This window comes from Marmota flaviventris, chromosome 7 (assembly GCF_047511675.1).
Source record: "Marmota flaviventris isolate mMarFla1 chromosome 7, mMarFla1.hap1, whole genome shotgun sequence".
NCBI lineage: Eukaryota > Metazoa > Chordata > Mammalia > Rodentia > Sciuridae > Marmota > Marmota flaviventris.
Window position 1 is genome coordinate 36,968,540 of NC_092504.1, and position 24,602 is coordinate 36,993,141.

At 32.6% G+C, this 24,602-nt stretch overlaps 1 protein-coding gene across 2 annotated transcripts in view; it reads right to left on the reverse strand.

Moving 5' to 3' along the window:
• Positions 1–24,602, reverse strand: part of Gabrg1 (gamma-aminobutyric acid type A receptor subunit gamma1) — a 74,159-nt gene that overhangs the window by 24,597 nt on the left and 24,960 nt on the right. For both annotated transcript variants that reach the window (XM_071614788.1, XM_027937819.2), the window contains exon 3: positions 14,191–14,258. In XM_071614788.1, the coding sequence (XP_071470889.1) occupies positions 14,191–14,258 (68 nt within the window). The remainder of the gene's footprint in view (positions 1–14,190; positions 14,259–24,602) is intronic.

A 24,602-nucleotide genomic window follows, 5' to 3' on the forward strand; every position in this document is an offset into this window, starting at 1 on the left:
AAAAAAATGTGAGAAGTGGGTCATCCTGATCTCTAAGTTAACCAATTCAAATTATAAGCACTGAACAATTCATGGTGTCATTTTATTAATACATTGTCAGCTTTGCAACTATGCACTACATCTCACATTTTTAAAATGTTAACTCAATATTATAGTCTTTTTAGTAATCGGAGAAACTTCATACAAAATATAAGATTTGCTTAGCCAACTAACATAGATGCATACTTTCATCATAAAGTTTGATTGACCCTGATCTGATTTTTCCACTTTGCATTAAACTCTCCCTAAACTGTCTAATCACATGGTAAAGTTAGAATGGTAGGCTAAATTATGGTTAGCAGGAAATGAGATATTAAAGATAGAGACATGTAGAGAGAATGTAGCTAATCCACAGCACAAGGAGTTTTACAAATGTCCATAATATCATCTCTATTTTTCTCAAGTAAAAAAAAAAGCCATGAACCCTGAATTCAGCTAATAAAGTGTTGTGTTTTTGTTTCCGGTGTTCCAATTACTTCTACATTGTGCTTGTCTTGCATGGATAACAATAGGACCTCTTGGTATGAATTTATACATAAAAATTGGGAATCCATAAAACTTAAGAAAGGTATATATAAAGTGAAATCAAAGTAGAGATTATTTTCAGTTATGGGATATTAAGACAGATTTCATGATGCAAATTATATTTAGGCTGGGGATGTGGCTCAGTGGTAGAGCACTTGCCTAGCTTGTGCAAGGGCCTGAGTTAAATCCTCAGCACCACAAAAAAATAAATACATAAAATAAAGGTATTGTGTCCAACTAGAACTAAAAAGTAAATATTAAAAAAAAGAAAATTGTATTTGACCAGAACCTTGAAGGACATAGGAACATTCAGATACATACTAGGATTAATTAATAAATGGAGAGGGACAAACAGTACAATGCAGGGCATAGCTGAGTGGTAGTGCATGTCTGTAATCCCAGTGGCTAGGGAGGCTGAGGCAAGAATTTCATAGGCTCAAAGCTAGTCTCAGCAATTTAGCAAACTGTGAGCAACTAGTGAAACCCTGTTTCAAAATAAACAATTAAAAAAAAAAAAAACAAGGGGATGTGGCTCAGTGGTTAAGGACCCCTATGTTCAATCCCTGGTACCAAAAGGTGGGGAAAAAAAGAATGAAAGAAAGAAGGAAAAAAAGAACAAGAAATACAGGGCATAATGGGGAAACTGAAGAATGCAAATCATATGAAAAATGTAGTTCATTCTTTTGTGTATGTTAAGAAATGTGCATTCCACAAATACATAGGATATTCAACATCTGGAAGAGTTTTTGTCCACTTTATCTACAATTACCAATTTCTAGTAATTGACCTGAAAACATAGATATTGCTTGAACTCATGTATTACTGAAATGAGGATTATAAACTGAAAGTTCTAAAACTTTATGTGTTACTTTTCTTCATCATACTTTGTCAAAAATTTTTTACAGGATATATATTCTACAATATTTCATGTATAATTTCAAAGGGAACACATTGAACAGTATAATCACAGAACAAGTAAACCCTACAAAAAAAGAGGGAAATAATAAATGAACTTCACATCAATAAGAAATTTACAACATAATAGAGAAGCTTAGCTTCCTGATATATAAAAAAGTACTCTGCGATCTGCAGTGGGAACTACCTTTAGAAATTTATATTAGCCAGGGTTCTCCAGAGAAACTTCACCAATAAGATAGAGGGACAGATGGAAGAGAGAGTAGCTTGGTCTATTTTAAAGAATTGGCTCACATAACATGATGGAGGCTGGCAAGTCCAAATATCTTTCTTCCTCTTAGGATGTCAGTATTTTAAGCCTTCATCTGATTGAATGAAAAATGTTAATCACATATAAAAAATACCTTAACAGAAAAATCTAGGTTGGTGTTTGACCAAATATCTGAGTACCAGAGGCACCAAGGTAACACTTAAAAATTAACCATCACAGATCTAAAACAGCAGTAATGGACATTCACGGTTTCATAAGGCCTTAATAAAAACTACCATGTGTTTCATTTCTATAAAAGAAAAATAAAACAATTAAGCAAAAGCATGAGATTCACTCTGAGTCTACTACTTTTACTAAATTAGAAATGTTTTCATAAGACTTTAATTAAATTCAAATGTACATTTGGTAATCTTTCATTTAAGCAGATAAAGCTAAAAGTAATTTTCCTCACAGCATTCTCATTTGCTTTCTAGAGTCGATCAAATTGTGTTTGCAAAATGATTACATTTTCAAGTTCTATCTTCTCATACTATTCTGAATTTTCCCACTCTGATATAAGAAAATAACTTTCCAAGGTCATACAGCAAGTAAGAAATTTTGATCACATATCCCACAACTTTAACCTCTTCACTATAACATTATCCACATGAGACATAAATTTGTAATCTAGAGAGATAAAATTCATATTTTCCCAATTACTAGTTCTGGTTACTTATTTCATACTGTCCTCTCTTTTATCATATTTTTAATTATAATGACATTTATATCCCTGTTATCATTGTGGAATATCTGAATGAATGAATATGCTTAATCTGCTTGTAGCAAACTACCTAAGTACAAAATATAGTATAACAGTATTCTGGTTTGGCTATGAAGTGTCCCCCCAAAGCTCCTGTGTTGATGCAGGACTATTCAGAGGTGAAATAATCAGATTGTGTGAGATGCCACCTAATCCATCCTGTCCTTCCAGTTTGAATGGACTAATTGGGTGGTAACTGTAGGAATGTGGGGAATGGCTGAAAAAGGTGGGTCACTGGGGATGTGTCCTGGAAAGATTCATTCTTCCTGCACTCACTTACCCTTCTGCTCTCTCTCTGCTTCCTGGCTGATACAAAGGGAGCAACTTCAGTTGTCTTTCTCTGCCACTCAACCCCACTTCCATGACATTTTGCCTCACCTTGGGCCCAGAATAATGAGTTGGTTGTCTGTGAACTGAGACCTTTGAAAGCCTGAACCCCAAATAAACTTTCCTCCTCTAAGTTGATTTTTCAGGTATTTTGACACAGTGACACAAAACTGACTAAAACAGACAGCAGATACATACATGCATAGAAACTACCTTGCTTACTAGATTGCCCCCAATTAAAAGCACAGTAAAGGATTTTCTGCAGTGGATACTTGATATTTTGGTTAAGACTCTTCTTCCTGAAAAAGCCACATCACCAGTTGGAAATTGTGATTTGCATCCACATGTGCAACATCTGTGATAGTTTGAGTCAGTGGTAGATAACTGCATCAATTGCTCTATATTCTATAGAAAATATTTCCATAATTGTACTTAGTCAACATACATTAACTGCTGTCTGAAATTGTCTTCCTAAGCAAAAGAGAACCCTATATTTGAAATGATACATTTAGAAGTAGCCCACATTGCTCATGTTATTAATTATTTATATTATTTCCAGTTTATGGATTTCTTACCACTCTCCATATTCTCGATGCAGAAAATGAAGAATTTTCCAACACTTCCAGTAGGTTGCTACCAGGAGGACACTGTTGGCATGGTTGTTAGAAGGCTTTTCTTCCTGTGTTTACCTCAGTCTTATAGTATGGATCCCATCATGTGTATCACAATGCTGGGTGTTTCTACTATAAATGCCAAGGCTTATCATAATTTATACATTATATAATATATAATACATGATGTATTTCTATAATTATTTTTTTCACAACTTCCATTATAATGTCCAAAGTCAAGACATTCAAACAAACTATCTTTCCTATTTTAATTAAACTGCAGAACAACCAATATTGTCTCAAATCCATTGCCAATCTAAGATATAAAACTTAGGTAAGTTATTTAAAACCTTTGTTGTTATAGATTTAAAAAAAAAAACATTGAATTAAGGACTAGGCATTGCCTTTTAATTATGTACACACTTTTAAATAACTTTTAGATAAGCAATGAGACAATGAATGGCTGAATGTATCAAAGGTGTGTGCAGTAGTGAGAAGTTGTGTGCAGTGCAAAGTCCAGGGGTTGGATGGAATGAGTAAATCACATCCCAGTTCTGAGTTAGTCATTTAGCCATGTGCTAAAATATAGTACTGACCATGTCACTCACCCTGGTAGAATGTGGGAACCAGGCAAGATCATCCCTATGGTCTTTCCCAGTCTGATTAATTATGGAAACATTATAAAATGTTGGAAATTATCTTGCTAAAAATGTTCTAACTATAAGTGGGGTTTAAAGCTAAGATGAGTTTAGTGTTTCCCAGTGATGCTTCTTCACAAAAATAGTTCCCATCTGTATGTATCAGTCACATTCAATTAATCCTGCCTAATTCCCTCCTACTTTATAGTGAAAGATGGTTTAAGATAGTGGCTGCCAGGCATGGCACAGTAGCACATGCCTATAATTCCAATTTGGGAAGCAGAGGAAGGAGGATCACAAGTTGTAGGCCAATCTCAGCAATTTAGGTCCTAAGCAATATAGCAAGACCATGCCTCAAAAAACAAGAAAAAAAAAAATAGCAGCTGACAAGCTTAATTAATTAAATTTCTTCATAGCCAGATTTATTAACTTGCCCCCAGACTACTAAACCAAAATCTACAGTACAGCTGTCTGAGAATTTGGATTTTTCTTTTAAAGAACAACTTACCTTTTTCTTATCTATAATTTGGGATTATTAAGATTTGAAACTTTGTTTTAAGTTTCCATCAACTTCTCAGTGATTTTATATGTACTAGACTCCTGACAATTCATTAATTTTATATGTACTAGACTCCTGACAATTGATCCTGCCTAATTCTCTCCTAGATTAGAGTGAAAGATGGTTTATAGAAGAAATAAATTAACAAAAAGTGAGAAATAGAAAAGAAGGAGGAAGAAGAGGAGAAAGAAGAAAAGGATAGTAAAGAAAGAAATTGAGTCAATTAAAATTCAATTCCAAGTAACTGAAATCTAGTTGCATAATTTTCAGACTTTAAATTTAGAGTTAATATTCATAAATGGTCACTATTCTTCAAATTGAATCATGTGGGATACCTTCTTTTATATATACTAGCTCTCCATATTAACTGCTATATGAGAATATGTACATACAATTAAGAGTACATTTGGTTTCCATCATTCAACTAATATATGAACCTGTATGTAGTTTCAGATTGTAATCTCCTAGGGCAAAATATTAGCTGCCTGAAGTTATCTAAGGCAATGCTACTACCCCTTTTTCCCAGATGTGAATTAGTTTTGCTGTGTTTTATATTATTAGCAAAGTGATAACTTGTCACTCTCATCCTATAAATAAATTTTATATTAAGAAAAGAAACAAACAGGTTATATAATAACTGAGTTCAGCATTGAAAGTCCTTGATAATTATCAAATAGTTTAAGTAATTCAATTTTAAATTAAAAAATAAGGAATCATAGTATATATTTCAATCAACTATAACACTTGACATATGAAGTAGGGGCTTGGAAGAGTAAAGTTGAAAGTGAGGCTAAAACCAGGCTTTAATTTACCTGTATGAAAAAATCATAAACTGAAATAAATAAGGCTCATATTCTGCCAGCACTTTCCCCCTCAAATGTAGCCAGAGGCCAGAATTACCATGCTGTGCAGAACTATTCTACATGCACTAAGCCATAGGACTCTAGATTGTAACAATATTAGGACTCCATCTTGAAAAATGTTACTAAAAAATAATTCAAAATAGACAAACATCATCCTAGGTTCAGGAATGTGTACTTTATCCTAAGGAAATAATTTTGAATGGCCAAAAGAATTTAATAAATAATATTCATAATCAAAACAAATTAAAAACAACCAAATGTTAAGTAATAGATCATTAAATATATTATGGTACAAATATAATCTCTAATATTATGTAAGATATATGCTTATCTCAAAAAGTAATTAAGTGAAATGATACCCATAGTACAATAAATAGAAAGATGCAATGTTTTTTTTTTTTTTTTTTTTTTAAGAGAGAGAGAGAGAGAGAGAGAGAGAGAGAGAGAGAGAGAGAATATTAATATTTATTTTTTAGTTTTCGGCGGGCACAACATCTTTGTTTGTATGTGGTGCTGAGGATTGAACCCGGGCCGCACACACGACAGGCAAGCGCGCTACCGCTTGAGCCACATCCCCAGCCCCAAGATGCAATGTTTTAAAACCATATATATGTTATTGAAACATTTGGTAAAGCTATATACATAAAATTAGTTAAAACTGTAGTAACAATAGTAGCCACTAGATACTCTAGGATATGTTAACTTTTTTCTTTACCTAAATGTAATTTCTATTTTCTTATATTGCATGTGTTTTTTATTTTTAATTGTTTCATATTATATATATATATATATATATATATATATATATATATATATATAAATTATTGGGTTTATTTAGGCATAATTATACAAGCAGGGAATATAATTTACTCCAATTTGGTTCCCAGTATTTCCCCTTTTCCTCCTCACATCTCTCCTGCTGTTTTCTTCTATTTATTTATAGTTTTCTTTTAATTAGTGTATTACAAGTATACATAAAGGTGAATTCACAAGGTATATTCATACATGTTTGATCAGATTCATTCCACCATTCTTCCCGTTTCCTATCCCTTCTCCTTCCCTCTCACTTCCCTTTCTCTACTCCACAGATACTCTCTTCTATTTTCACTGGATTCAAGAAAAACACTGTTTTTTTTTTTTCTGAAATTCTGTTTTAGAAAAATACAGCATTTCAGGGTACCATAGTACACGTCTGTAATCCCAGTGAATCAGAAGCCTGATGAAGGAGGACTGCAAATTCGAGGACAATTTCAGCCATTTAGTGAGGCCTTAAGCAACCTAGTGGGACCCTCTCTCAAAATGCAAAATAAAAAGGACTGGGAATGTAGCTCAGTGGTTACATGCCCTTGGGTTCAAACGCCAGTACCTAAATAAATAAATTAATTAACTAAAAAGAAAATACAGCATTAAGTCATCATTTATAATTTAAAATCTATATTGAATTACACACAGACATTTTCCTGACCTTTCCCTTTTATATACTCTAATTTTTTTCTCATCTTCCTTGATAGACTTTATGCATATCTGAAAGAAGGAGGCCTTATCTTTTTTAACTTAAAAACCAACACACCAATTGCCACATATGAAGGGTAAATAAATATGACAACACCATTAAATAAAAATAAATGTTTGAATGTAATTTAAACAAAATGTAATTTAAACAAATGTAATTTAAAACAAAGAGATAAATTTTTTTTAAAATTTTTGAATATATAGAGGTCAATTTATATATTCACAGGGTATATCTATTTTCTTATATTTTGGGGGGGTAGGGAGGTACCAGGGATTGAACTTGGTGGCACTTGACCACTGAGCCACATTCCCAGTCCTGTTTTGTATTTTATTTAGAGACTGAGTCTCACTGAGTTCCTTAGTGCCTCACTTTTGCTGCCTAAGCCTCCCCAGCCACTAGGATTACAGGAATGTACCACCATTAATTTTTTTAATTTAATTTTTTAATGTTCCCTATATTTTTTATTTTATCTCTGCTACTGTTGAGTCAAAGAATAACTAAATTTCATGTCGTTTTAAAATAAGATCTGTCAAAAGCAATAGATTTTATATCAACAAGTGACAAAAGAAAAATTAACACTCAGAAATAAAAAAATTAAAATTATTAAAATATACAAACTAAGAAAATAAACATAAAATGGTAAAGTATAAATGCTTTTCTTCAAATTTTGCAATTCATCACTTCCAAGAAGGTTTAAATCTTTCTCTTTTGCTGCAGATGTAGGTCTATTATTTAGATAGGAAAAAAAAAATATCTTGTTTCCGTGCAGCTCTTGCTGTTCCTAATTCCTCAAGTTAATGCACTTGGCAGGGAGTGACTATTGCTTATTAATATAGTAAAAGGAATAAAAATTTTTCTTTGATATAGAAAAGCTATGTCTAAGGCTTTGTCTCCGTGAATCTAGAAGCAAAACAGAGAGAGCTCTGGAGGAAGGGAGGTAGGGAATGAAGAAAGAGCCAAGAGTGAAAGAGTGGAGAGAGACAGTGATCGATCAACCTATGAAATATTAGAGCCAGTTGTATGAACCACGATGGAGAAATGTGGCACTTGCAATGAAAAATAATATGAAGAAAAAATTTCCTCTGCACAGTATCTTTCTCAATATATAATTAAACAAAAGTTGCATGTCTGGGTTTATTATCAAAATGAGACAGGTAAAGGACAACAAAATACAAATACTTGAATGTTAATATAGCTTCTTTAACTTTACCCCCCTCCCCACACACACACACAACCCAAGTTAATTTTTGCTGTTTGGCCATTCTATTTAAATGAATGCAAAACAAAAAAAAATTATTGCTGAGAAAAATCCTTTATTACCATTCAATAATGAATAATGTTTATGAGTTTTGTAGCTCTAAATATACTTATTTTTGCCTTTCACAGGGAGCAACTGGATTTTCCTTTTTTGTTAAAAGAAGTCTGAAAGGGGTTATTTTTGTTAGATATTTATATTGTGGCCAGTATAAACTTACTTCATTTATTTACTAAATTTACTCAATTGTGTTTGTACTCCTGGTCCTTTGTCACTCTTTTTGTCAGGGAGTTACAGTATAGCCCAGCTGGTACCCCATATCTTTTTAAATTATTCTCTTCATAGCTGGTGCCCTTCTATTCCTCAGTCCTATTTGTCTCTCTTACAAAGACCAATTAGAATTTATAGCAGGAAGAGTCTATCCAGCTTCAGAAGCAAATTCTAGGACTATATGACATGTCACTTTTATAATTAGAATGGCAAGTATTAAGCTCTTCATATATGAACTGAGTTCTCATTTTTCACCAATTTTTATAATCTGTTTCTCTCTTGTTTTTATAATCTTTTTCTCTCTTGTTTCTCATTTTCAAAGTTCCTGTGTTAGTCACCTCTTCAAACTGGTAGTCCAATATAGTTATAAGGATTACCAGTCCCTATGAGTAAACCCATGTCCAAATCATACCTGTACTTTTCCATTATAGCTATGTTTGTACTTACTAATCTTGTGCTGTAACCTATTTTAGATAACTGTAATATCATCTAGAACTTCCTAGAGCTCTCATTCTTCTTGACTTGTCTTGAAGAATCATTATAACTTTGAACGGTGTACTTGTTAGTAAGGAGTTGCTAAGACATGTACTCAAAAGACTACAACAAACCTCTAAACTTGTAAAGCTAAGTGATTAAAACATGCTTCAATTCTAGTCTAACTTAATACTATTAACTCTCTCTCGCCTTCAGTTCTACTTGCATATTTTTTTCTACTTGTGTGTAAGATATATTTAATTGGAACATAAAGTGGAACTCCCTGAGTCACTCCATTTTTTCATTAAATGTTTTTGCTTTTTGACTATAAATTCTTAAAAAGAGAATTAAAGAAATGATCGACTCATTGACTGATTCACTCATCACTTAAGATGTAATTATTGAATATATTTTTGATAGGGACAGTGAGATTGAAAATATCAATGTAATCCTATAAACAGAAAAGAAAAACAAATCTTATTGTAGAATGATGTTTTAGGCTTATCAGTAATTTAAAGAAATGTTATTTTATGTAGCCAAGCTTCAAAAGAAACATTCACCTTGCAACAAAGGAAATTTTGGCTAACTTAAAAAAAAGAAAACAGTTAAGCCAATATTTTAATTTTGTTCCTTCCAGCCACTTAAATTGTATGAGTAGTTAAGAAGAGAAACTAAAAAAAAAAAATTACTACTTTTCTGCTTGCTTAATTATGCTCAAGTTTCCTTGCTTGATTACACTCACATTCAAAGCAATTTTGTTCATTTTATGAAAAGTGAATTCTAATTTTCCTGCATTGTTTAGTTAAAATAGTCTACTATGTGAGCTTCTTATTAATTCCTTCTTTGACAATGCTTTTCTTTAATAAACACTATAACTGTTCCATAGAGTTTTCGCTAACTTGTTTTACTATCACTATTTTCAATAGCAATTTCATTTAATTAGCTTTTTAAAAAAGTATCACTGTCCAAGGTTACAAGTGTGTAATTTGCCCTACTGGAAAAACAAAACCTATACTAGCATGAATCTTTTATAGAGGAAGATTATCATAGAAGCCTCTGGGTACCCATTCATGTCAAAGAGTTTCCAGATTACTGATAGAGCTTTGAATCTTATGTCTCTTTATTTTAATGACTACAGTTGTTACTTAATGAATTTTGGAAAGTTGAAAACAAAACCTCACAACAAAAAAAATAGCTAATTCAGGAAAATGCAGAGTTTATCACATGCTCAATAGGCTTATCTTCTCCAGGTATTGGTTACCTAGAAACGGAATATTTTAGGATTCAAAAGAAAAATTAACATTTAAATAATGTATTACCTTAGGAAACTCTTCTTTGCATGATGTTAAAAATTTAACATTATTACACACAGGTACATAACATGTTTTCTCTTTATAAAAATCAACAGATTGTGTAGGAATTTGGGGCAAAGCTCACATTAAAATCTCATTGAAACTTCCTATTCCCTTTCTTTCTTGTTGGCACTATTGTACCTTCATTTTCTTGCCAAATCTGTTGTTTCTTTTACTACCTCAGCTCTCACATCCTTAAAAGGATGGGTTCCGACAGTCTGCTATTCATCCCCCCTGCCTTTTTTTTCTTCCTCTTTCCTTTTTGTTAAGGTTCTTTCCCTTTTCTTGCAGAGGTTTAGCAAATTTCTTACAAAGATTGGCTTCAGCCCCATATTTCCATGGTGTGAGCTCCTAATTTAAGAGCAACTTCTGGGCCAGACTATCAGGACATCCCTCCATCCTCTCAGAATCAATCTATCCACAGCCAGTTCCTATTCATTTACATTATGGTGACAAAGATGTCAGTTACGCCATGGATCACATGCTGTCACTACAGAAATCAGCGCAAACAGCTGTGAAAGTGAATGCCAGTTACGGATGTGAGCATCATATTTACGAGCAGAAAAACGGAGTGTGGCTATCATACTAGAGGAATAAGGGAACACAGGCAGAGTTTAGTATATTAGGATGGTTCCCCAAGTATAAAGTGATTAATGCCTGCAATAAAAAGATAATTTTTGACTCTAGTAATAAGTGAATAAATTAAGTGAGGAAGAACATCAGCAAAATGTCAGAGAATTATCTTTGATGTCAGATAATTTTCTTTGGGCTGAATTGAGTTACCCCCAAAATTCACATGCTGAAGCCCTCATATCTAGTATCTCCGAATGCGACTATAATTGGAGATAGGGCCTTTTAAGAAAAGATTATTTTAAAATGAGGCCCTCAGGGTGGGTCCTAATCCAATTTGACTTGTAATAAGAACTGAAAATTTGATACAAAGAGATACCAGGGATGAACAATCCCAGAGGATAAGCCATGTGAGGATGCTCAATAAGATGACCATTTACAGAGAGAAAGGCCTAAGAAGAAACCAGACCAGCCATCACTCTGAGCTGTTGCTTCGATGTCACATTTTTTACTACTTTGTTAAGGCAACCCTAGAAGACTAATAATACCCACAGAAAAATCAAAGGAGATGAACAGTACAACACGATGAGTCCATTACATAGGACCCTATAGTTTAAATCACAGAAAGGGTGTAATAGGAATTGAAGCAGAACATTGCAGTCTATTTTTAATAATTTCTGTTGTTTATTATAAATTAGTCCTTCAAATAGTATCACAAATAATAATAAAACTCTATGTATAAAAAATAAATAGCACACTTCATTGTCTCCTTCTTAAATGTCCCTCTCTATATTTTCTTATTCTCTCATTCTCTGTACCTTCTCCACCTCCATATTCTTAAGAGTCTTTTTTTTTTTAATTTTTAACACAATACATGATAATTTTACATAGTTATGAGCTACAGTGTGGTGATTTGATACTTATATATAATTTATAATGATCAAATCAAGATGCTTAGGAGTTCCATCTCCTGAAACATTTATAATTCCCTTGTACTGGGAACATTTGAACTATTCTAGTTCCTCATGAAACATAATAAATTGTTGTAAACTATAGTCATTCCATGCTGCAAAGCACTAGAACTTATTCCTCCTGTCTACCCCTGTACTCTTATCTGATCCTCTTCTAGGCCAAGTTTCTTGAATAATTTGTTCATAAAATTAAATCCACAATCCTACTCCCTCCTCAGCACCTCAAACCAGTTTCTTATTACATAACTGTCCTAGCAGGACCTATCTGTATCTTCAGTGCTCAGGGCACTAACATTCAATAATGGGACCAGTTCTGAAGATGGAAGATGAGGTTCCATTCAACGGGTTTCTTTTCCCTACCTTCACCATATGTCATGGTTGATTTAAATGGTCAACTTGATTGGATAAAGAGATGCTGAAGACTAAGAGGCTTCTGGGTGTGTCAGTGAGACTGTGTCTAGGAATGATTGGCATGTGGGAGAGTGAAGTGAAGACCCTCCCTAAGTGGGGGCAGGACCATCCAATAACGTTGGAGGCTTGGATGAGAATGAAAGTTGAAAGAACAGAGAAGCTGCAGCAGATGCAAGCTAGATGCTTCTTGAATGGGGTCTTGATTGTTGCTGCGATTGCCTGAGGATGTCAGACTCTCACTCCTTCAATCTTCCAAAGTGGACTCTGCCAGTGATTCTCCAGGGAATCTCCAGAAGCCTTCAGTCTTGGACTAGGATAGCAACATTGATCCCTCTGGTTCTGAGGCTTCAGCATCTTGGACTGTGCTGCTACTGTTTCCTCCAGCTCTCCAGCCTACAGATGGCTATTGCGGACTACCAGCTTCTGGTTGTGTAAGCCAATCTAATAAATTCCCTTTTTATTATCATACTTCCTGTTGATTCTGTTCCTCTAGAGAACCATGACTAATACACCATTTTAACAAATTTCATCTAACAGAGATAAACACCACCTAATTGTTAATTCCAGTAGGCCTCATTTAATCTATTTCTCATTTAATTTAAGGTACATGGGCAATTCATTACTATTCCTCTATTTGTTGTTCTTTTTAACCCCTTAGAGAATAATATGTCTTCTTTTCTTGGTTCTTCTACCCCTCTGACTTACTGGATTATGCCCCCTTTCTGAACTTTATTCCACCTGTATTTTACACACATTGATCTTATTATACAGTCTGATCCTCAAACCAGTGCTTTTCTTAATCTAACTATCCCCTTGGATTTTCCCACATATTCTTGTGGTTTTAAGATAAATGTATGCTGCTTGCCCCCTTTTCCTTCCTGATCTATGCCAATATACAGTCCTAGCATCTTCCCAGAAAAGCAGGCTTATAATACAAATCTTTGCTGGACAACTCCTCCTGAGTGTACCTGTTGCATTTGGGACACATAGGCCTGTATCTTAAATGAAGCCACTACTATCTGCAAAATTATTCAGCTTAATACCTTGCAGTCAGCCCATGTACAACCACTGAGTCATCAAACCTGAAAAATTCATCTAATATTTCTTAAATGTGGTATTGTTTGTTTTGCTCAATTGGTACTCTTGAAAGTCTTGGAGATCTATTGCCTAGACTAATGCAACAACCCCTTAACTGGTTTCTCTAATTCTTATCTTGGTCTTTTACATCCATCTTCTGTACTGTTATGAGTAAGATAATGAAAATATCAATCTGACCACGACATACCCTTGTTGAAAGCTTCTGGACATTCTTACCCCAAAAGATACAAGTGCATACAAACATAACACAATGCATGCACTTCCTATTATGATGGCTTACAAGATCATACTAAAGACGGACCTTAAATATTCCTTTTGCCTGAGTTAACACTAAATTTGTGGAAGTTCTCCTGATCTTTTGAGGCTGTTTCATTTCTCTGACTTAGGGCACTCTGCTTTCTCTGTCATGAAGTCCTTCTCCATCTCAGACTAACTGCTTTCCTGTAAGGGCTTTTGATTTTCTTTTTCCAGATTTCTTCAGAGACACATTCTTGATGGATCAGGTGACATTCATATGTGCCATAGAATAGTCTTACCAAATTCAGTGTATTGGAATAACATGCTAGTTTTTAGATAAGGGGTATTTTATTTCAAATTCTATATACCTACCATGGAGTATTTGTATATGGCAATCTGAACTCATTCTGTATCAGTTATCAGAAATTATGTATTCATTGTATTATGAAGGCATATATTTTGGATTTCTATATTTTAAAATGAATTACTCACCATATTTATGGGGTCAACTGGTCCAATGCTGTTTACATAAACATCAGTTTCTATTACTGTGGGCCTCACTGCAAAACATCAATAAAGAGAATATTATCAGAAATTATCTTAAAGAAATCATAGTTTTAAATAAATCTTGATAACTCATGTTTTTATTATTTCAATCATAAAACATTCCTCATGATGAAATGTAGACACATTCTCTATTTCAAAAACATAAAATTTTTTCAGTTGAAAAATCAATGATTTATATAAAAAAATGCTTTAACTAAAAAATTCCCCTGTGAAAATAATTTAAATATAAAACATCTAAACCAGTAACCTAAGATAAAGTTTCTAGTGTAAAACATAATTAGATATTTAGAGCTACCTGAGATAAGAAAGCTAATTCACTAAAATATTTGCTAGATAATTAACTTGTAGAATTTTGAATTAGGAGGTATGCTAGAACCTAAATAGTATGTAACTCTCCTTATTGCCTACCTATAGTGTTCTGCTAAATGTTTAACAAACTTGCTCACAGAGAGGTGAAAAAAATGCACTAATTTGTAGTTTTTACTGATTTCAAAGTTGCAAATACTCCCTCAATGCCTGATTAAAGATATCAATATGAAATCACGGAATTCAGAGCTAGAATAATATATGGTTACATGTCTATTGTGAACCAGCAAGAACCAGTTGTAGCATACATTGGAATTTGTAATATAGCTATTAGGATTAAAGGACATAATGTCTGTAAAGAAATCACCTCCAGGTCTAACTCATATGATCTTAATAAATATTTATGCATACCCCCTTCCTCCCTCCCTTATTAGCAACATTCTTTTAGATTGGTGATAGCAAATTCCAAGGTTCCAATGTAAGGCACCTATTTACTTAATTCTCAGTTATTGTACAGGCATCCCTATGGACCTTATCTATTGTGCATTGTATGTAACCATTAGTATTTTTCCAGTTAGTCTTTAAAAGGCACATTCAATACGTTTATATTATATCAAAATGTGTACAACTTGTCAGGTTTGTGAACACTTATCAAATGATATAGTTAACAAATATCCACAGCAGTGCCTTATTTGATGGTGCTCTAGACTTCTTGAGATCAATGAGATTTTTGGGTTCTGTTTTGGTTTACATGTGAGGTGTCCTCCAAAGATTCATGTGTGAGATAATGCAAGAAAGTTCAGAGATGAAATGATTGAGTTATGAAACTCTAAACCTAATCAGTGCATTAATCCATTGAAATGGATTAACTGAGTGGTAACAATAGGTAGAATGTGGTTGGAAGAGGTAAGTCACTGGGGGCCTGCATTTGGGGTATATGTCTTGTCTCTGGTGAGCAGAGCACTGGCTCTCTCGCTCTAGCTCTCTCTCTCTCTCTCTCCTTTCTTGTTGCCATGTCTAGAACTGTCTTCCTCTGCCATGCCCTTTGGTCTTGATGTTCTGCCCCACTTTGAGCACAGAGCAATGCAGTTACCATCTACCAACTGAGACCTCTGAAACCATGAGCCCCAAATAAACATTTCTTCCTTTACATTGTTCTTTTTAGGTCTTTTGTTCACAGTACTGAAAAAGCTGACTAAAACAGATTCCTTTAATGAAATTTACCTGAGTAATGGTGATTTATACCCATATATTTTTCTGTTTGCTATGAAAAACATTTTCACATAATTTCTATTACTCCCTTGATGATCACCACCCAATAAGATACCAAGGATTCATTTTCTAATTCAGAAAATGCTTGTTAAGGAAGGATATAAAGCATTTACAAGGTGAACCACAAGAAGACGAGCATTTCAAGAAGATGATCTGTCACATATTTCACAAAGAATTTTATAAAGAGAAAGGTAAATGAGATAAAGCAAAAAAAAAAATACCTTGTAGGTTCAAATTTTCTGGTATTACAGTAGAGTTTTAATTACATTTGTTCAATTCCCCTTGCTGAATTGTCTGTATTCTCTTTTTGGTCTAGTATTTATCACTTATAATTCAGAGGTTGCGAATGACCTGGCAGGATATATCTCCACCTTTAATACATGGCCCAATCTGCCTGTCTGAATGTTTCTGCAGCCCTATTCTCTCTATTGGTTATTTTCCAATCTGGCACAGTTTCTAAGCTACCAAAGCTCCATGGTAAAGAGACATTTTGCAAAATAGTACTTACATGGCTTTAAAACAATATTTATTTTTACCCCTTGCAATAAAAAAAAAAAAAAACACTTCTTTTAGGAAAACATACATTACATAATGACTTTTTTTCCCTCAGACAAAAAAAAATTCTTACATGTTATACATATTTTATTAACTAGAAATGTGTTTTTAAAAATATTTTTAAAAACAGTTTCAGTATGTGAAACTAAGCTTTCATACTTTTACAATAAATGAAAAGGTAACTCACCCTGCTAGTCAACCCTTAGATGATGTAAATAAAAGGATTTTATAATTTAACTTAGGTTGATGATATTTTCTGAGATGAGTTGTTTTAATTGTTTGCTACATTTTTTCTGACAAGTTATACATTGTGGCCAATTAATATCTGTAATTAAGCTAATTTCAGCTACTGGTTTTTCCAAAAGCCAATTAAAAATACTAAAATAGGTATTTTAATTTCACTTACATAAAGCAATTATAACTGAGGTAAGCGCATACCATTCTTACATAGATTTTTTTTCAAGTATACTGATGAATCAACAATATTAAGTTCCTGATTTTATTGCTCAATACTCAGGGCTGAATACTGTTTACATTGAGAAATAAATGATTCTTGAGGAAATTTTTAGTTAAAGGACATATTTGTCATATTTACAGAGCAGAAAGTTTGGTAGGAGAGTTACCCTACTTTCTGGATATCAAAATCTCCCAGCTAACTATAGGATGAAGCTACATATATCATAAAACCCTTAATTCTGGCCTTAATATATGAGCTACTTAGCAATGGGGATATAATCAACATGAAGCAACTGCACCTGGGCTGGGACAGTAAGTTCAAGGTCGAACACTGCTATCAATAAAGAAGATACTCAATTAGCAATCATTAAATAAATATATGTTTGCAAAGTATGAATCATGTTGTTATTTTGTAACCTATTTTATAATTTTATGCTGCTGGCCTTTGATCTATATTTTAATCTGCATGCCCAAAAGTTGAGGAAGAATAAAGTTGAAAGTAAAACAAAATATCCCAGATTAATTTTGAAACTATTGCTGGTGATTTTATGCAACAAAATATATAATTAAGAGAAAACCAAAAGAAATTTGTAACTGCTCCTTAATAATGAGTCCTTGTCACTTTGATTGACTAAGGGTATGAATAATACTGTGGGTAAAACTAAAATTAAAGCTTCTTAAAAGGTGAGAAGATACCTTTTCTCAGTACTATGATTTTTTTTTTTTAGTATAAAGTTTGTTCAACTGCAGGATCTTCATGATGTTCAAAAAGGAAAAACACAATATTTTAATTCAAAACTTGAAAAATGCAACTGAAAAGGAATTGTCATTTTAGGACTATTTAATGATGTCTTGAAAGTAGACACAGACTATGTTTAATTCATCAATACACAATAAGATCAAAGATCTTTCTTTGCAGTAGTGTAACAATGAGTCAAAAACCCATGTACTGCTACAGCAAATTACATTTTTTTTAATATATAGAAGGCAGATAGAGATGACATTAGATCATTTTTGCAAAACCTCTTTCTGTGCTATGATTTAAGTACTTTGCTTTAAGAACACCAGCAGAATGTAAGTAGATAAACTCCCAGAGGGAGTGAGTAGATAGAAAGAATAGAGTCACAGTAACTTGAGCATCCACAGAATAGGATGAGGAAGAAAAACTTTAATATATTAAAGAAGAAAACAGTGAGACCAATAAAATTTCCACATTTGGTTAGTCCGTAACTAAGGCACAACTGAGGACAACCAATCCTTGATGTGGATAATTGGCTTATCAATAAGAAAATATAAATATTTTAATTTTTTTCCTCAATCAATTTAAACATGTTTTCTTAGTCACCCTACTACGATCTTTTTAAGAAATTTCCAGCCAGTTATATAGCTTTTTGGTAATGTTTACTTATTAAAATAAATAAGGTCAATTAAAATTTCTAATCATAAGGAACAGTTTTACAGTTTTTATTTCTTATCATCCAAGAATAGTTGTTAAAAATAAGTAAATAAATAGCTCCACTAATCTAGATATTATAGATATTATAGTTACTCCTTCAATGTATGTTATTTCATTCAACTCATATATTGACAGAGATTAATCAATACATTTCAGTTCTTAAAACATCTCAGTCTGATTTATCTATCAGAATTATATTGAGTGAATTATACTGATTTAGTGAAATGAGTTGGGAATCTCTATTTTTCCACTTACTAAAAGTTATTTTATAAGATTTATATTACTTCTTTCTTTCATATCTGATAAAATTCACTACTGGAGAGGAAAAAAAATGACTATTTCTGACCTGGATCCTTAGCCTTGAAATACATTATTGGGACAAGTGAAAACTGAACATTAGTATTCAATGGTAGTAAATATATCAATATCATCTTTCTGGTTTTGATGGTTGTACCACACTTATATGAGGTTAAAATAAACAAATTTAAAATAGAAATCAATAACAATAAAATAGATCTTGAAAATTCCCCCAAATATTTATAAGTCAAGCAATATTTAAAAATAATCCATGAAGCAGAAAGAAATTTAAGGAAATTTTTTTTCACAAAATATGAAAGAATGAAAGCCAAGTTATGAGTTAGTAAAATTGACCAAAAAATTCAAAAACATTAAAATAAATCTTTATTTGCTTAAAGAAAAACCTGTGTTTATTAAGGAGATTGAATTTATAACCAAACATCTTCCAACAAAGAAAATCCAGACCAACATCACAGTTTACAATCATCTCACTGGGATGAGAGAAAAACCTGAATAAGGGCTGGAAGGAAACAATAAGGAATTTAGTTCAACATTCAACATGCAACTTCCCCTGAAGGTATTTGCTAATTCCTGCAGTGTTCATGTGTATGATGTGATGCTGACAAACCAGATATAAATGGTGTCTAAGCATTTACAATAATGTGGAGGAAATTCAACTGTTTCAGGGATAACTGGACAATCAAGGTGTGAGGTTTCTGGTACCAACCTTAAGCTCGCAGTTGAGACAACTCAAATGACTATTCCTTAGGAGAAAGAGAAACTTTACAAAGAGTATGTTCTCCAGTCACAATGGAATTAAATTAAGTATCAGTGATAAAATAAAACTAAATAAAAGCCCAGTTATCAAAACTAAGGAATATTTATTTGACTAATCCATGTCCCCAAGAAGACATTACAAAGGAATAAAATATGAATGGTTAAAGCAGTGCTTAAGGAAATTCATATAAGTTTCTTAAACCCCATCTTCCAAAATCACACAGAACAACAAAAAATGGAAAAATAAAAGTACACAAAAATTATATCCTCAGCGTGGCTTGAAGACAGAAGACCCAAATTTCCAAAAGACTATCTATAAAAAAGTAAAAAGGGGCTGGAGATATAGCACAGTTAGTAAAGTGCTTGTCTTGCATGCACAAGGCCTGGGATTCAATCCCCAGTACTACCAAAAATAAAAAATTAAAAAGTGAAAAAAAGAAAATCAAATGCTGGCAAGAACTCTCTCTACGACTTTTTCATCAACACTGCAGACTGAAATAAAGTGTGCAGAAGAGAGAAAAAGGGAGTCAGCAATAGGCCTGTGATATATCTAAAAGGATCACTAAAGAGAAGAAGCATATTGCCAATTTGAAAATATTTAAAAATATGTTCCAAGACCAGAACAAGAACTAACAGAAAAGAAGTATATAAATGTGTGTGTTATGAAAGAATAGTCTTCAAAACAAGATGTTTCAATATGATGTTAACTATGAGTTTGCTACATACACCTGTTATTATATTGAGGTATGTCCTTCTATTCCTAATTTGTTCAGAAGTTTTATCATGAAGGGATGTTGAATTATATAAAATGCTTTTTCTGTATCTATGGATATGATCATGTGACTTTTCAGTCTTGATCTTATTTATGTTACATATTACTTTTATTGATTTTGCATGTATCAGATTATCCTCACATCCCTGGAATGAAACCAACTTGATCATGGTGTGTGATCTTTTCGATGTGATGTTGAATATGCAACATTTTGTTGGTGATTTTTGTATCTGTGCTGATTAGGGATATCAATCTACAGATTTTTTTTTTTTTTACTGTTTTGTCCTTGTCAGGGTTTGGTATCAGTTTATGTTGGCCTTGTAGGGTGAGTTTGGAAGAGTTTCCTCACTTTCATTTCTATGAAATTATTTGGAGAGAATTATATTAGTTTTTCATTAAAAGTTTGAAAAAAAATCTGTGGTAAAGACATCTAGTCTGAGTTTTTTTTTGTTGTTAGAGACTTTTTATTACTTATTCATCTTTGATTGTTACTAATCTATTTAGATATGTTTATATCTTATTCATTCAATTTCAGTAGGTCCTATTCATCCAGGAATTGTCCATTTCTCCTAGATTTTCCAAATTAGAGCATATAATTTTTCCAAATTACCTCTAATGATTTCTCAAATTCTTCTTGTTGTAATGATGTCTCATTTTTCATCTCTAATTTCATTTATTTGAGTCTTCTCTCCATTTTTGGTTGGTCTAGATAATGATTCATCTTATTTTTTTTTTTTTTTCCAGTGCTGGGCATCAAATTCAGGACCTTGGACATGCTTAGAAAATGCTCTACCAATGAGCCATATCTTCACACCCAACTTTGTTTATCTTTTTAAAGAACTAACTTATTATTTCATTGATGCTTTTTATTGATCTTTTAGTCTCTATTTCATTTATTTCTGCTTTGCTCTTTATTTTTTCTTCTATTTGGGGGGAGGGTTCACTTATTCTTGCTTTTCTAAGGTATTGAACTACATTCATTAGGTTATTTATTTGAAATTTTCTATTATTTGATGCTGGCACCAGTTGCTCTAAATTTCCCTCTTGGTGTTGTTTTTTGTGTATTCTACAGGTTTTGGTATGCAGGAAATTGATGAAACTGGAAAGTATCATGTTAAGCACAAACCACTATGTAAAAGTAGAAAAGAGATTACTAGAGTCTAATCCTAGGTTTTAGAGGGTCAGCAGAAGTGGGAAGAGATGAAAGTGGCAGCAGATGCAGAAAGAGTGATGGACATGATCGATGCACATGTATTCACATATGAAAATATTACAGCAAATCCCACTAATATATAAAACTGATACATTAGTATTTATAACAAAAAAATTTTTTCTGAGCAAAGATAAATATCAAAAAAATCCACTTTAGAAATTGTATGGTAATGGGAAAAAGAAACAAAGAGAGGTGGATTTTATGCTCCTGCAAAAACATAATATGCACCTATCAGAGAACACACACCACCATAGCAATATATCCATGAGGGCTGAGGTTGTGGCTCAGTGGTAGAGCATTTGACTAGCATGTGTGAGGCCCTGGGTTCGATTCTCAGCACCACATATAAATAAAATAAAGGTACATTTACAACTAATATATATATATGTATATATTAAAATAAACATATCCATTCAAAGGATCCAGGCTTTCTTATTATGGCGTAAGAGCATGAATCAACTAATAATCTGACAAAACACCTATGAATCACAAAATAAATGATAAAACTATTATTACAAAGTAAGAAAACAAGATCCAATACAAATCAACCATGGAAAAAATCCCCAAAACACTTTTCTTGTCAGCGTCCTATAGAAAACTGCTCTAAATGGTTAAATGTATTTAAACATGCACTTAGGGACAGAAAAAAAATGACTTCAAATCAATTTTAGAAAGCAACAAAGAAGAATATACTTTCCTGACCCCTTAAACAAAAATGCAGAAATGAATAGAGAATTGATTAAATGTAGGAAAGAAAGAAATGGAAAAAAAAGATAAAATTACAAGATGACTGACAATCAATACACACACACAAAAAAAATGTAGTAATAGGCAGGAAAAAACTAGAGCACATAGATGTGAAAAACATAAGTCAGAAGACCAGAGAACATGTGGTGTAAACACAAGTAAATCAGAGTGTGATTAAATAGTTTTTAGTTAAATCCATGAAGAAAACCAATATAATAGCTTGCAACAAATGTTAAACCCTGAAATGCAAAATAAATCAATAAGTCAATAAGTAAATATTTCCTAGACTAGAAAGAAATCCTGAAATTACATTATGAAAAGAATTAGAAATTTGGAAAAAAAGATTACCCAAGTTAAACAACTTGAGACATATAACTATAAAACTACTCAGTTGAAATAAAAAGAAAAATGCCAAAGGTAACAGGACTAAGCAATTGGATGGATATGAGACTTCTCAAAAATAACTCGACAAAGCAAGTCACCAGTGAACTAACATATTGAAAAGAAACTGCAATCTGTATTTGGGGTAAAAATGGGAGTTCATAACCCACTTGAATCTAATGTATGAAATATGATATGTCAAGAGCTTTGTAATGTTTTGAACAACCAATAATAAAAAATTTAAAAAAAGAAACTCAGTGATAAAAAGCATAAATCAAGGGTTTTGTATCCAGCCAATCTGTCCTTCAAGGATCAAGTTCACAGAAAAATAATTTTCAACATATAAAAATGTGAAAAATCTACTCAAGGAAGAAATGACTGAAAAAACTTCAGGAAAAAAAGACTATTTATGAAAATTTTTAACTAGTTGATGCAGATTAAAGACTAAAAGATTAGCACAAGGATGTAAATCTAATTTGTAAATATGTATTATGAGAGAGAATAAAAAATTATGCAATAGAACTGTTAATAAATATTACCAGTTGGCACTAAAAATATCCATTTGTATATGCTATTATTATGGATAGAATCTGGGATGTCCTCCCAAAGACTCATGTGTTGATCACTTGATCACCAATGCAGCAATCTTCAGAGGTGGGGCTTTTGTGAAGTGATTGGATCATGAAGGCTATGACCATATCAGTAGATCAATCCACTGAGAGATTAGTAATTTTATGTCATTTTTGGTAAGTGTTGAAACCTTCAGAAGGTGGGCATAGTTGAGGAGATAGGTCACTCGGGGTACTCTCTGGAAGGGTATCATTTGTCTCCATCTCTTTTCTTTGTCTTTTTCTTCCCAGTTACCAAGATTTAAGAAACTTTCTACCACAGCCTTCCACCATGTTCTGCCTCATCTCAGGCCCAAAGTAATAGAACCAGCTGACCATGAACTGAAACTTCTGAAAGAGCCAAAATAAACATGTCTTTCTTTAAGTTGCTTTTGTTAGGTATTTTGGTCACAGCAACCAAAGGAACAGAGGTATAATAATATATTTTGAATACTTAGGGAATTAATAATTAACAATAAAAAGTAAGTACTAGAATATAAAATGAACATCGATCAATCAATAGTCCTTGATATATGGATGAGAAAACATTACTTGCAGTGAAAAAAATAAAATTTAATACTTACGAATAAGTTTAAGAAATGTAAGAATCTGTGTGAAAAAATCTTTTAAACACTGCTGTAAAACACAAAGTAAATATGAAGAGATGGAGATAGTCTTGGTTCTTATATTAGACCACTGAATGCCATAAAGATGTCTGTCATTCCAAAGTCGATTTTTCAAAATATAATACAATGATACCACTTTATTATGAGGAACTAAGCTTGTTGGCAATAAAGTTGGTTTATAAAAATATAAAAGGATAGCCAGAATAAAACTGAAAAAGTAAATAAACCATTGAATTTCTATCATTAACAAAGTATGGTAGCACAAATAACTCAGTAAATATCAAATAATGCAGGCTAAGATTGATTTTTTAATAAATGATGCTGAGTCAATAGAATAGTCATTTAGAAAGGATAAAATTAGATTTAGATTTCACACTGAGAACAGTTATAGACTCCAAATAGTTGATGGAACAAAAAATAAAAGCATGCAAACACTAGAAAGGAACATGGATGAATTCCTCTTTTACTTCAGTATAGTATAGAAAAGATTGACAAGTCTGAATATATAATAAGAAGAAATAAACAAAAATCTTCTATAAACAAAACCAAAGGACAACTGAAAAACTGATGGAAAATGTTTGCATAATATATCACAAAATAAGGGTAAGCAATACTGAATTAGTTTTCTAGGGCTGTGGTTAGTGTTATCAAATATTGGTAGCTTAAATATACACTGATTTGTTATTTCATGGTGAATGCCAAAACCAAAAATCAAGGTTTGCAATCCCTCTGAAAACTTTTGGGAAGAATCTATTCCAATTTCTGGTAGTTGCAGTAATCCTCATTTCTCTGCAGACTACTTTTATGTCTCTTTCTCCTCTACATGTCTGCCTTTGTGCATGTGTTTCCTACCTTTATGTATTCTATCCTA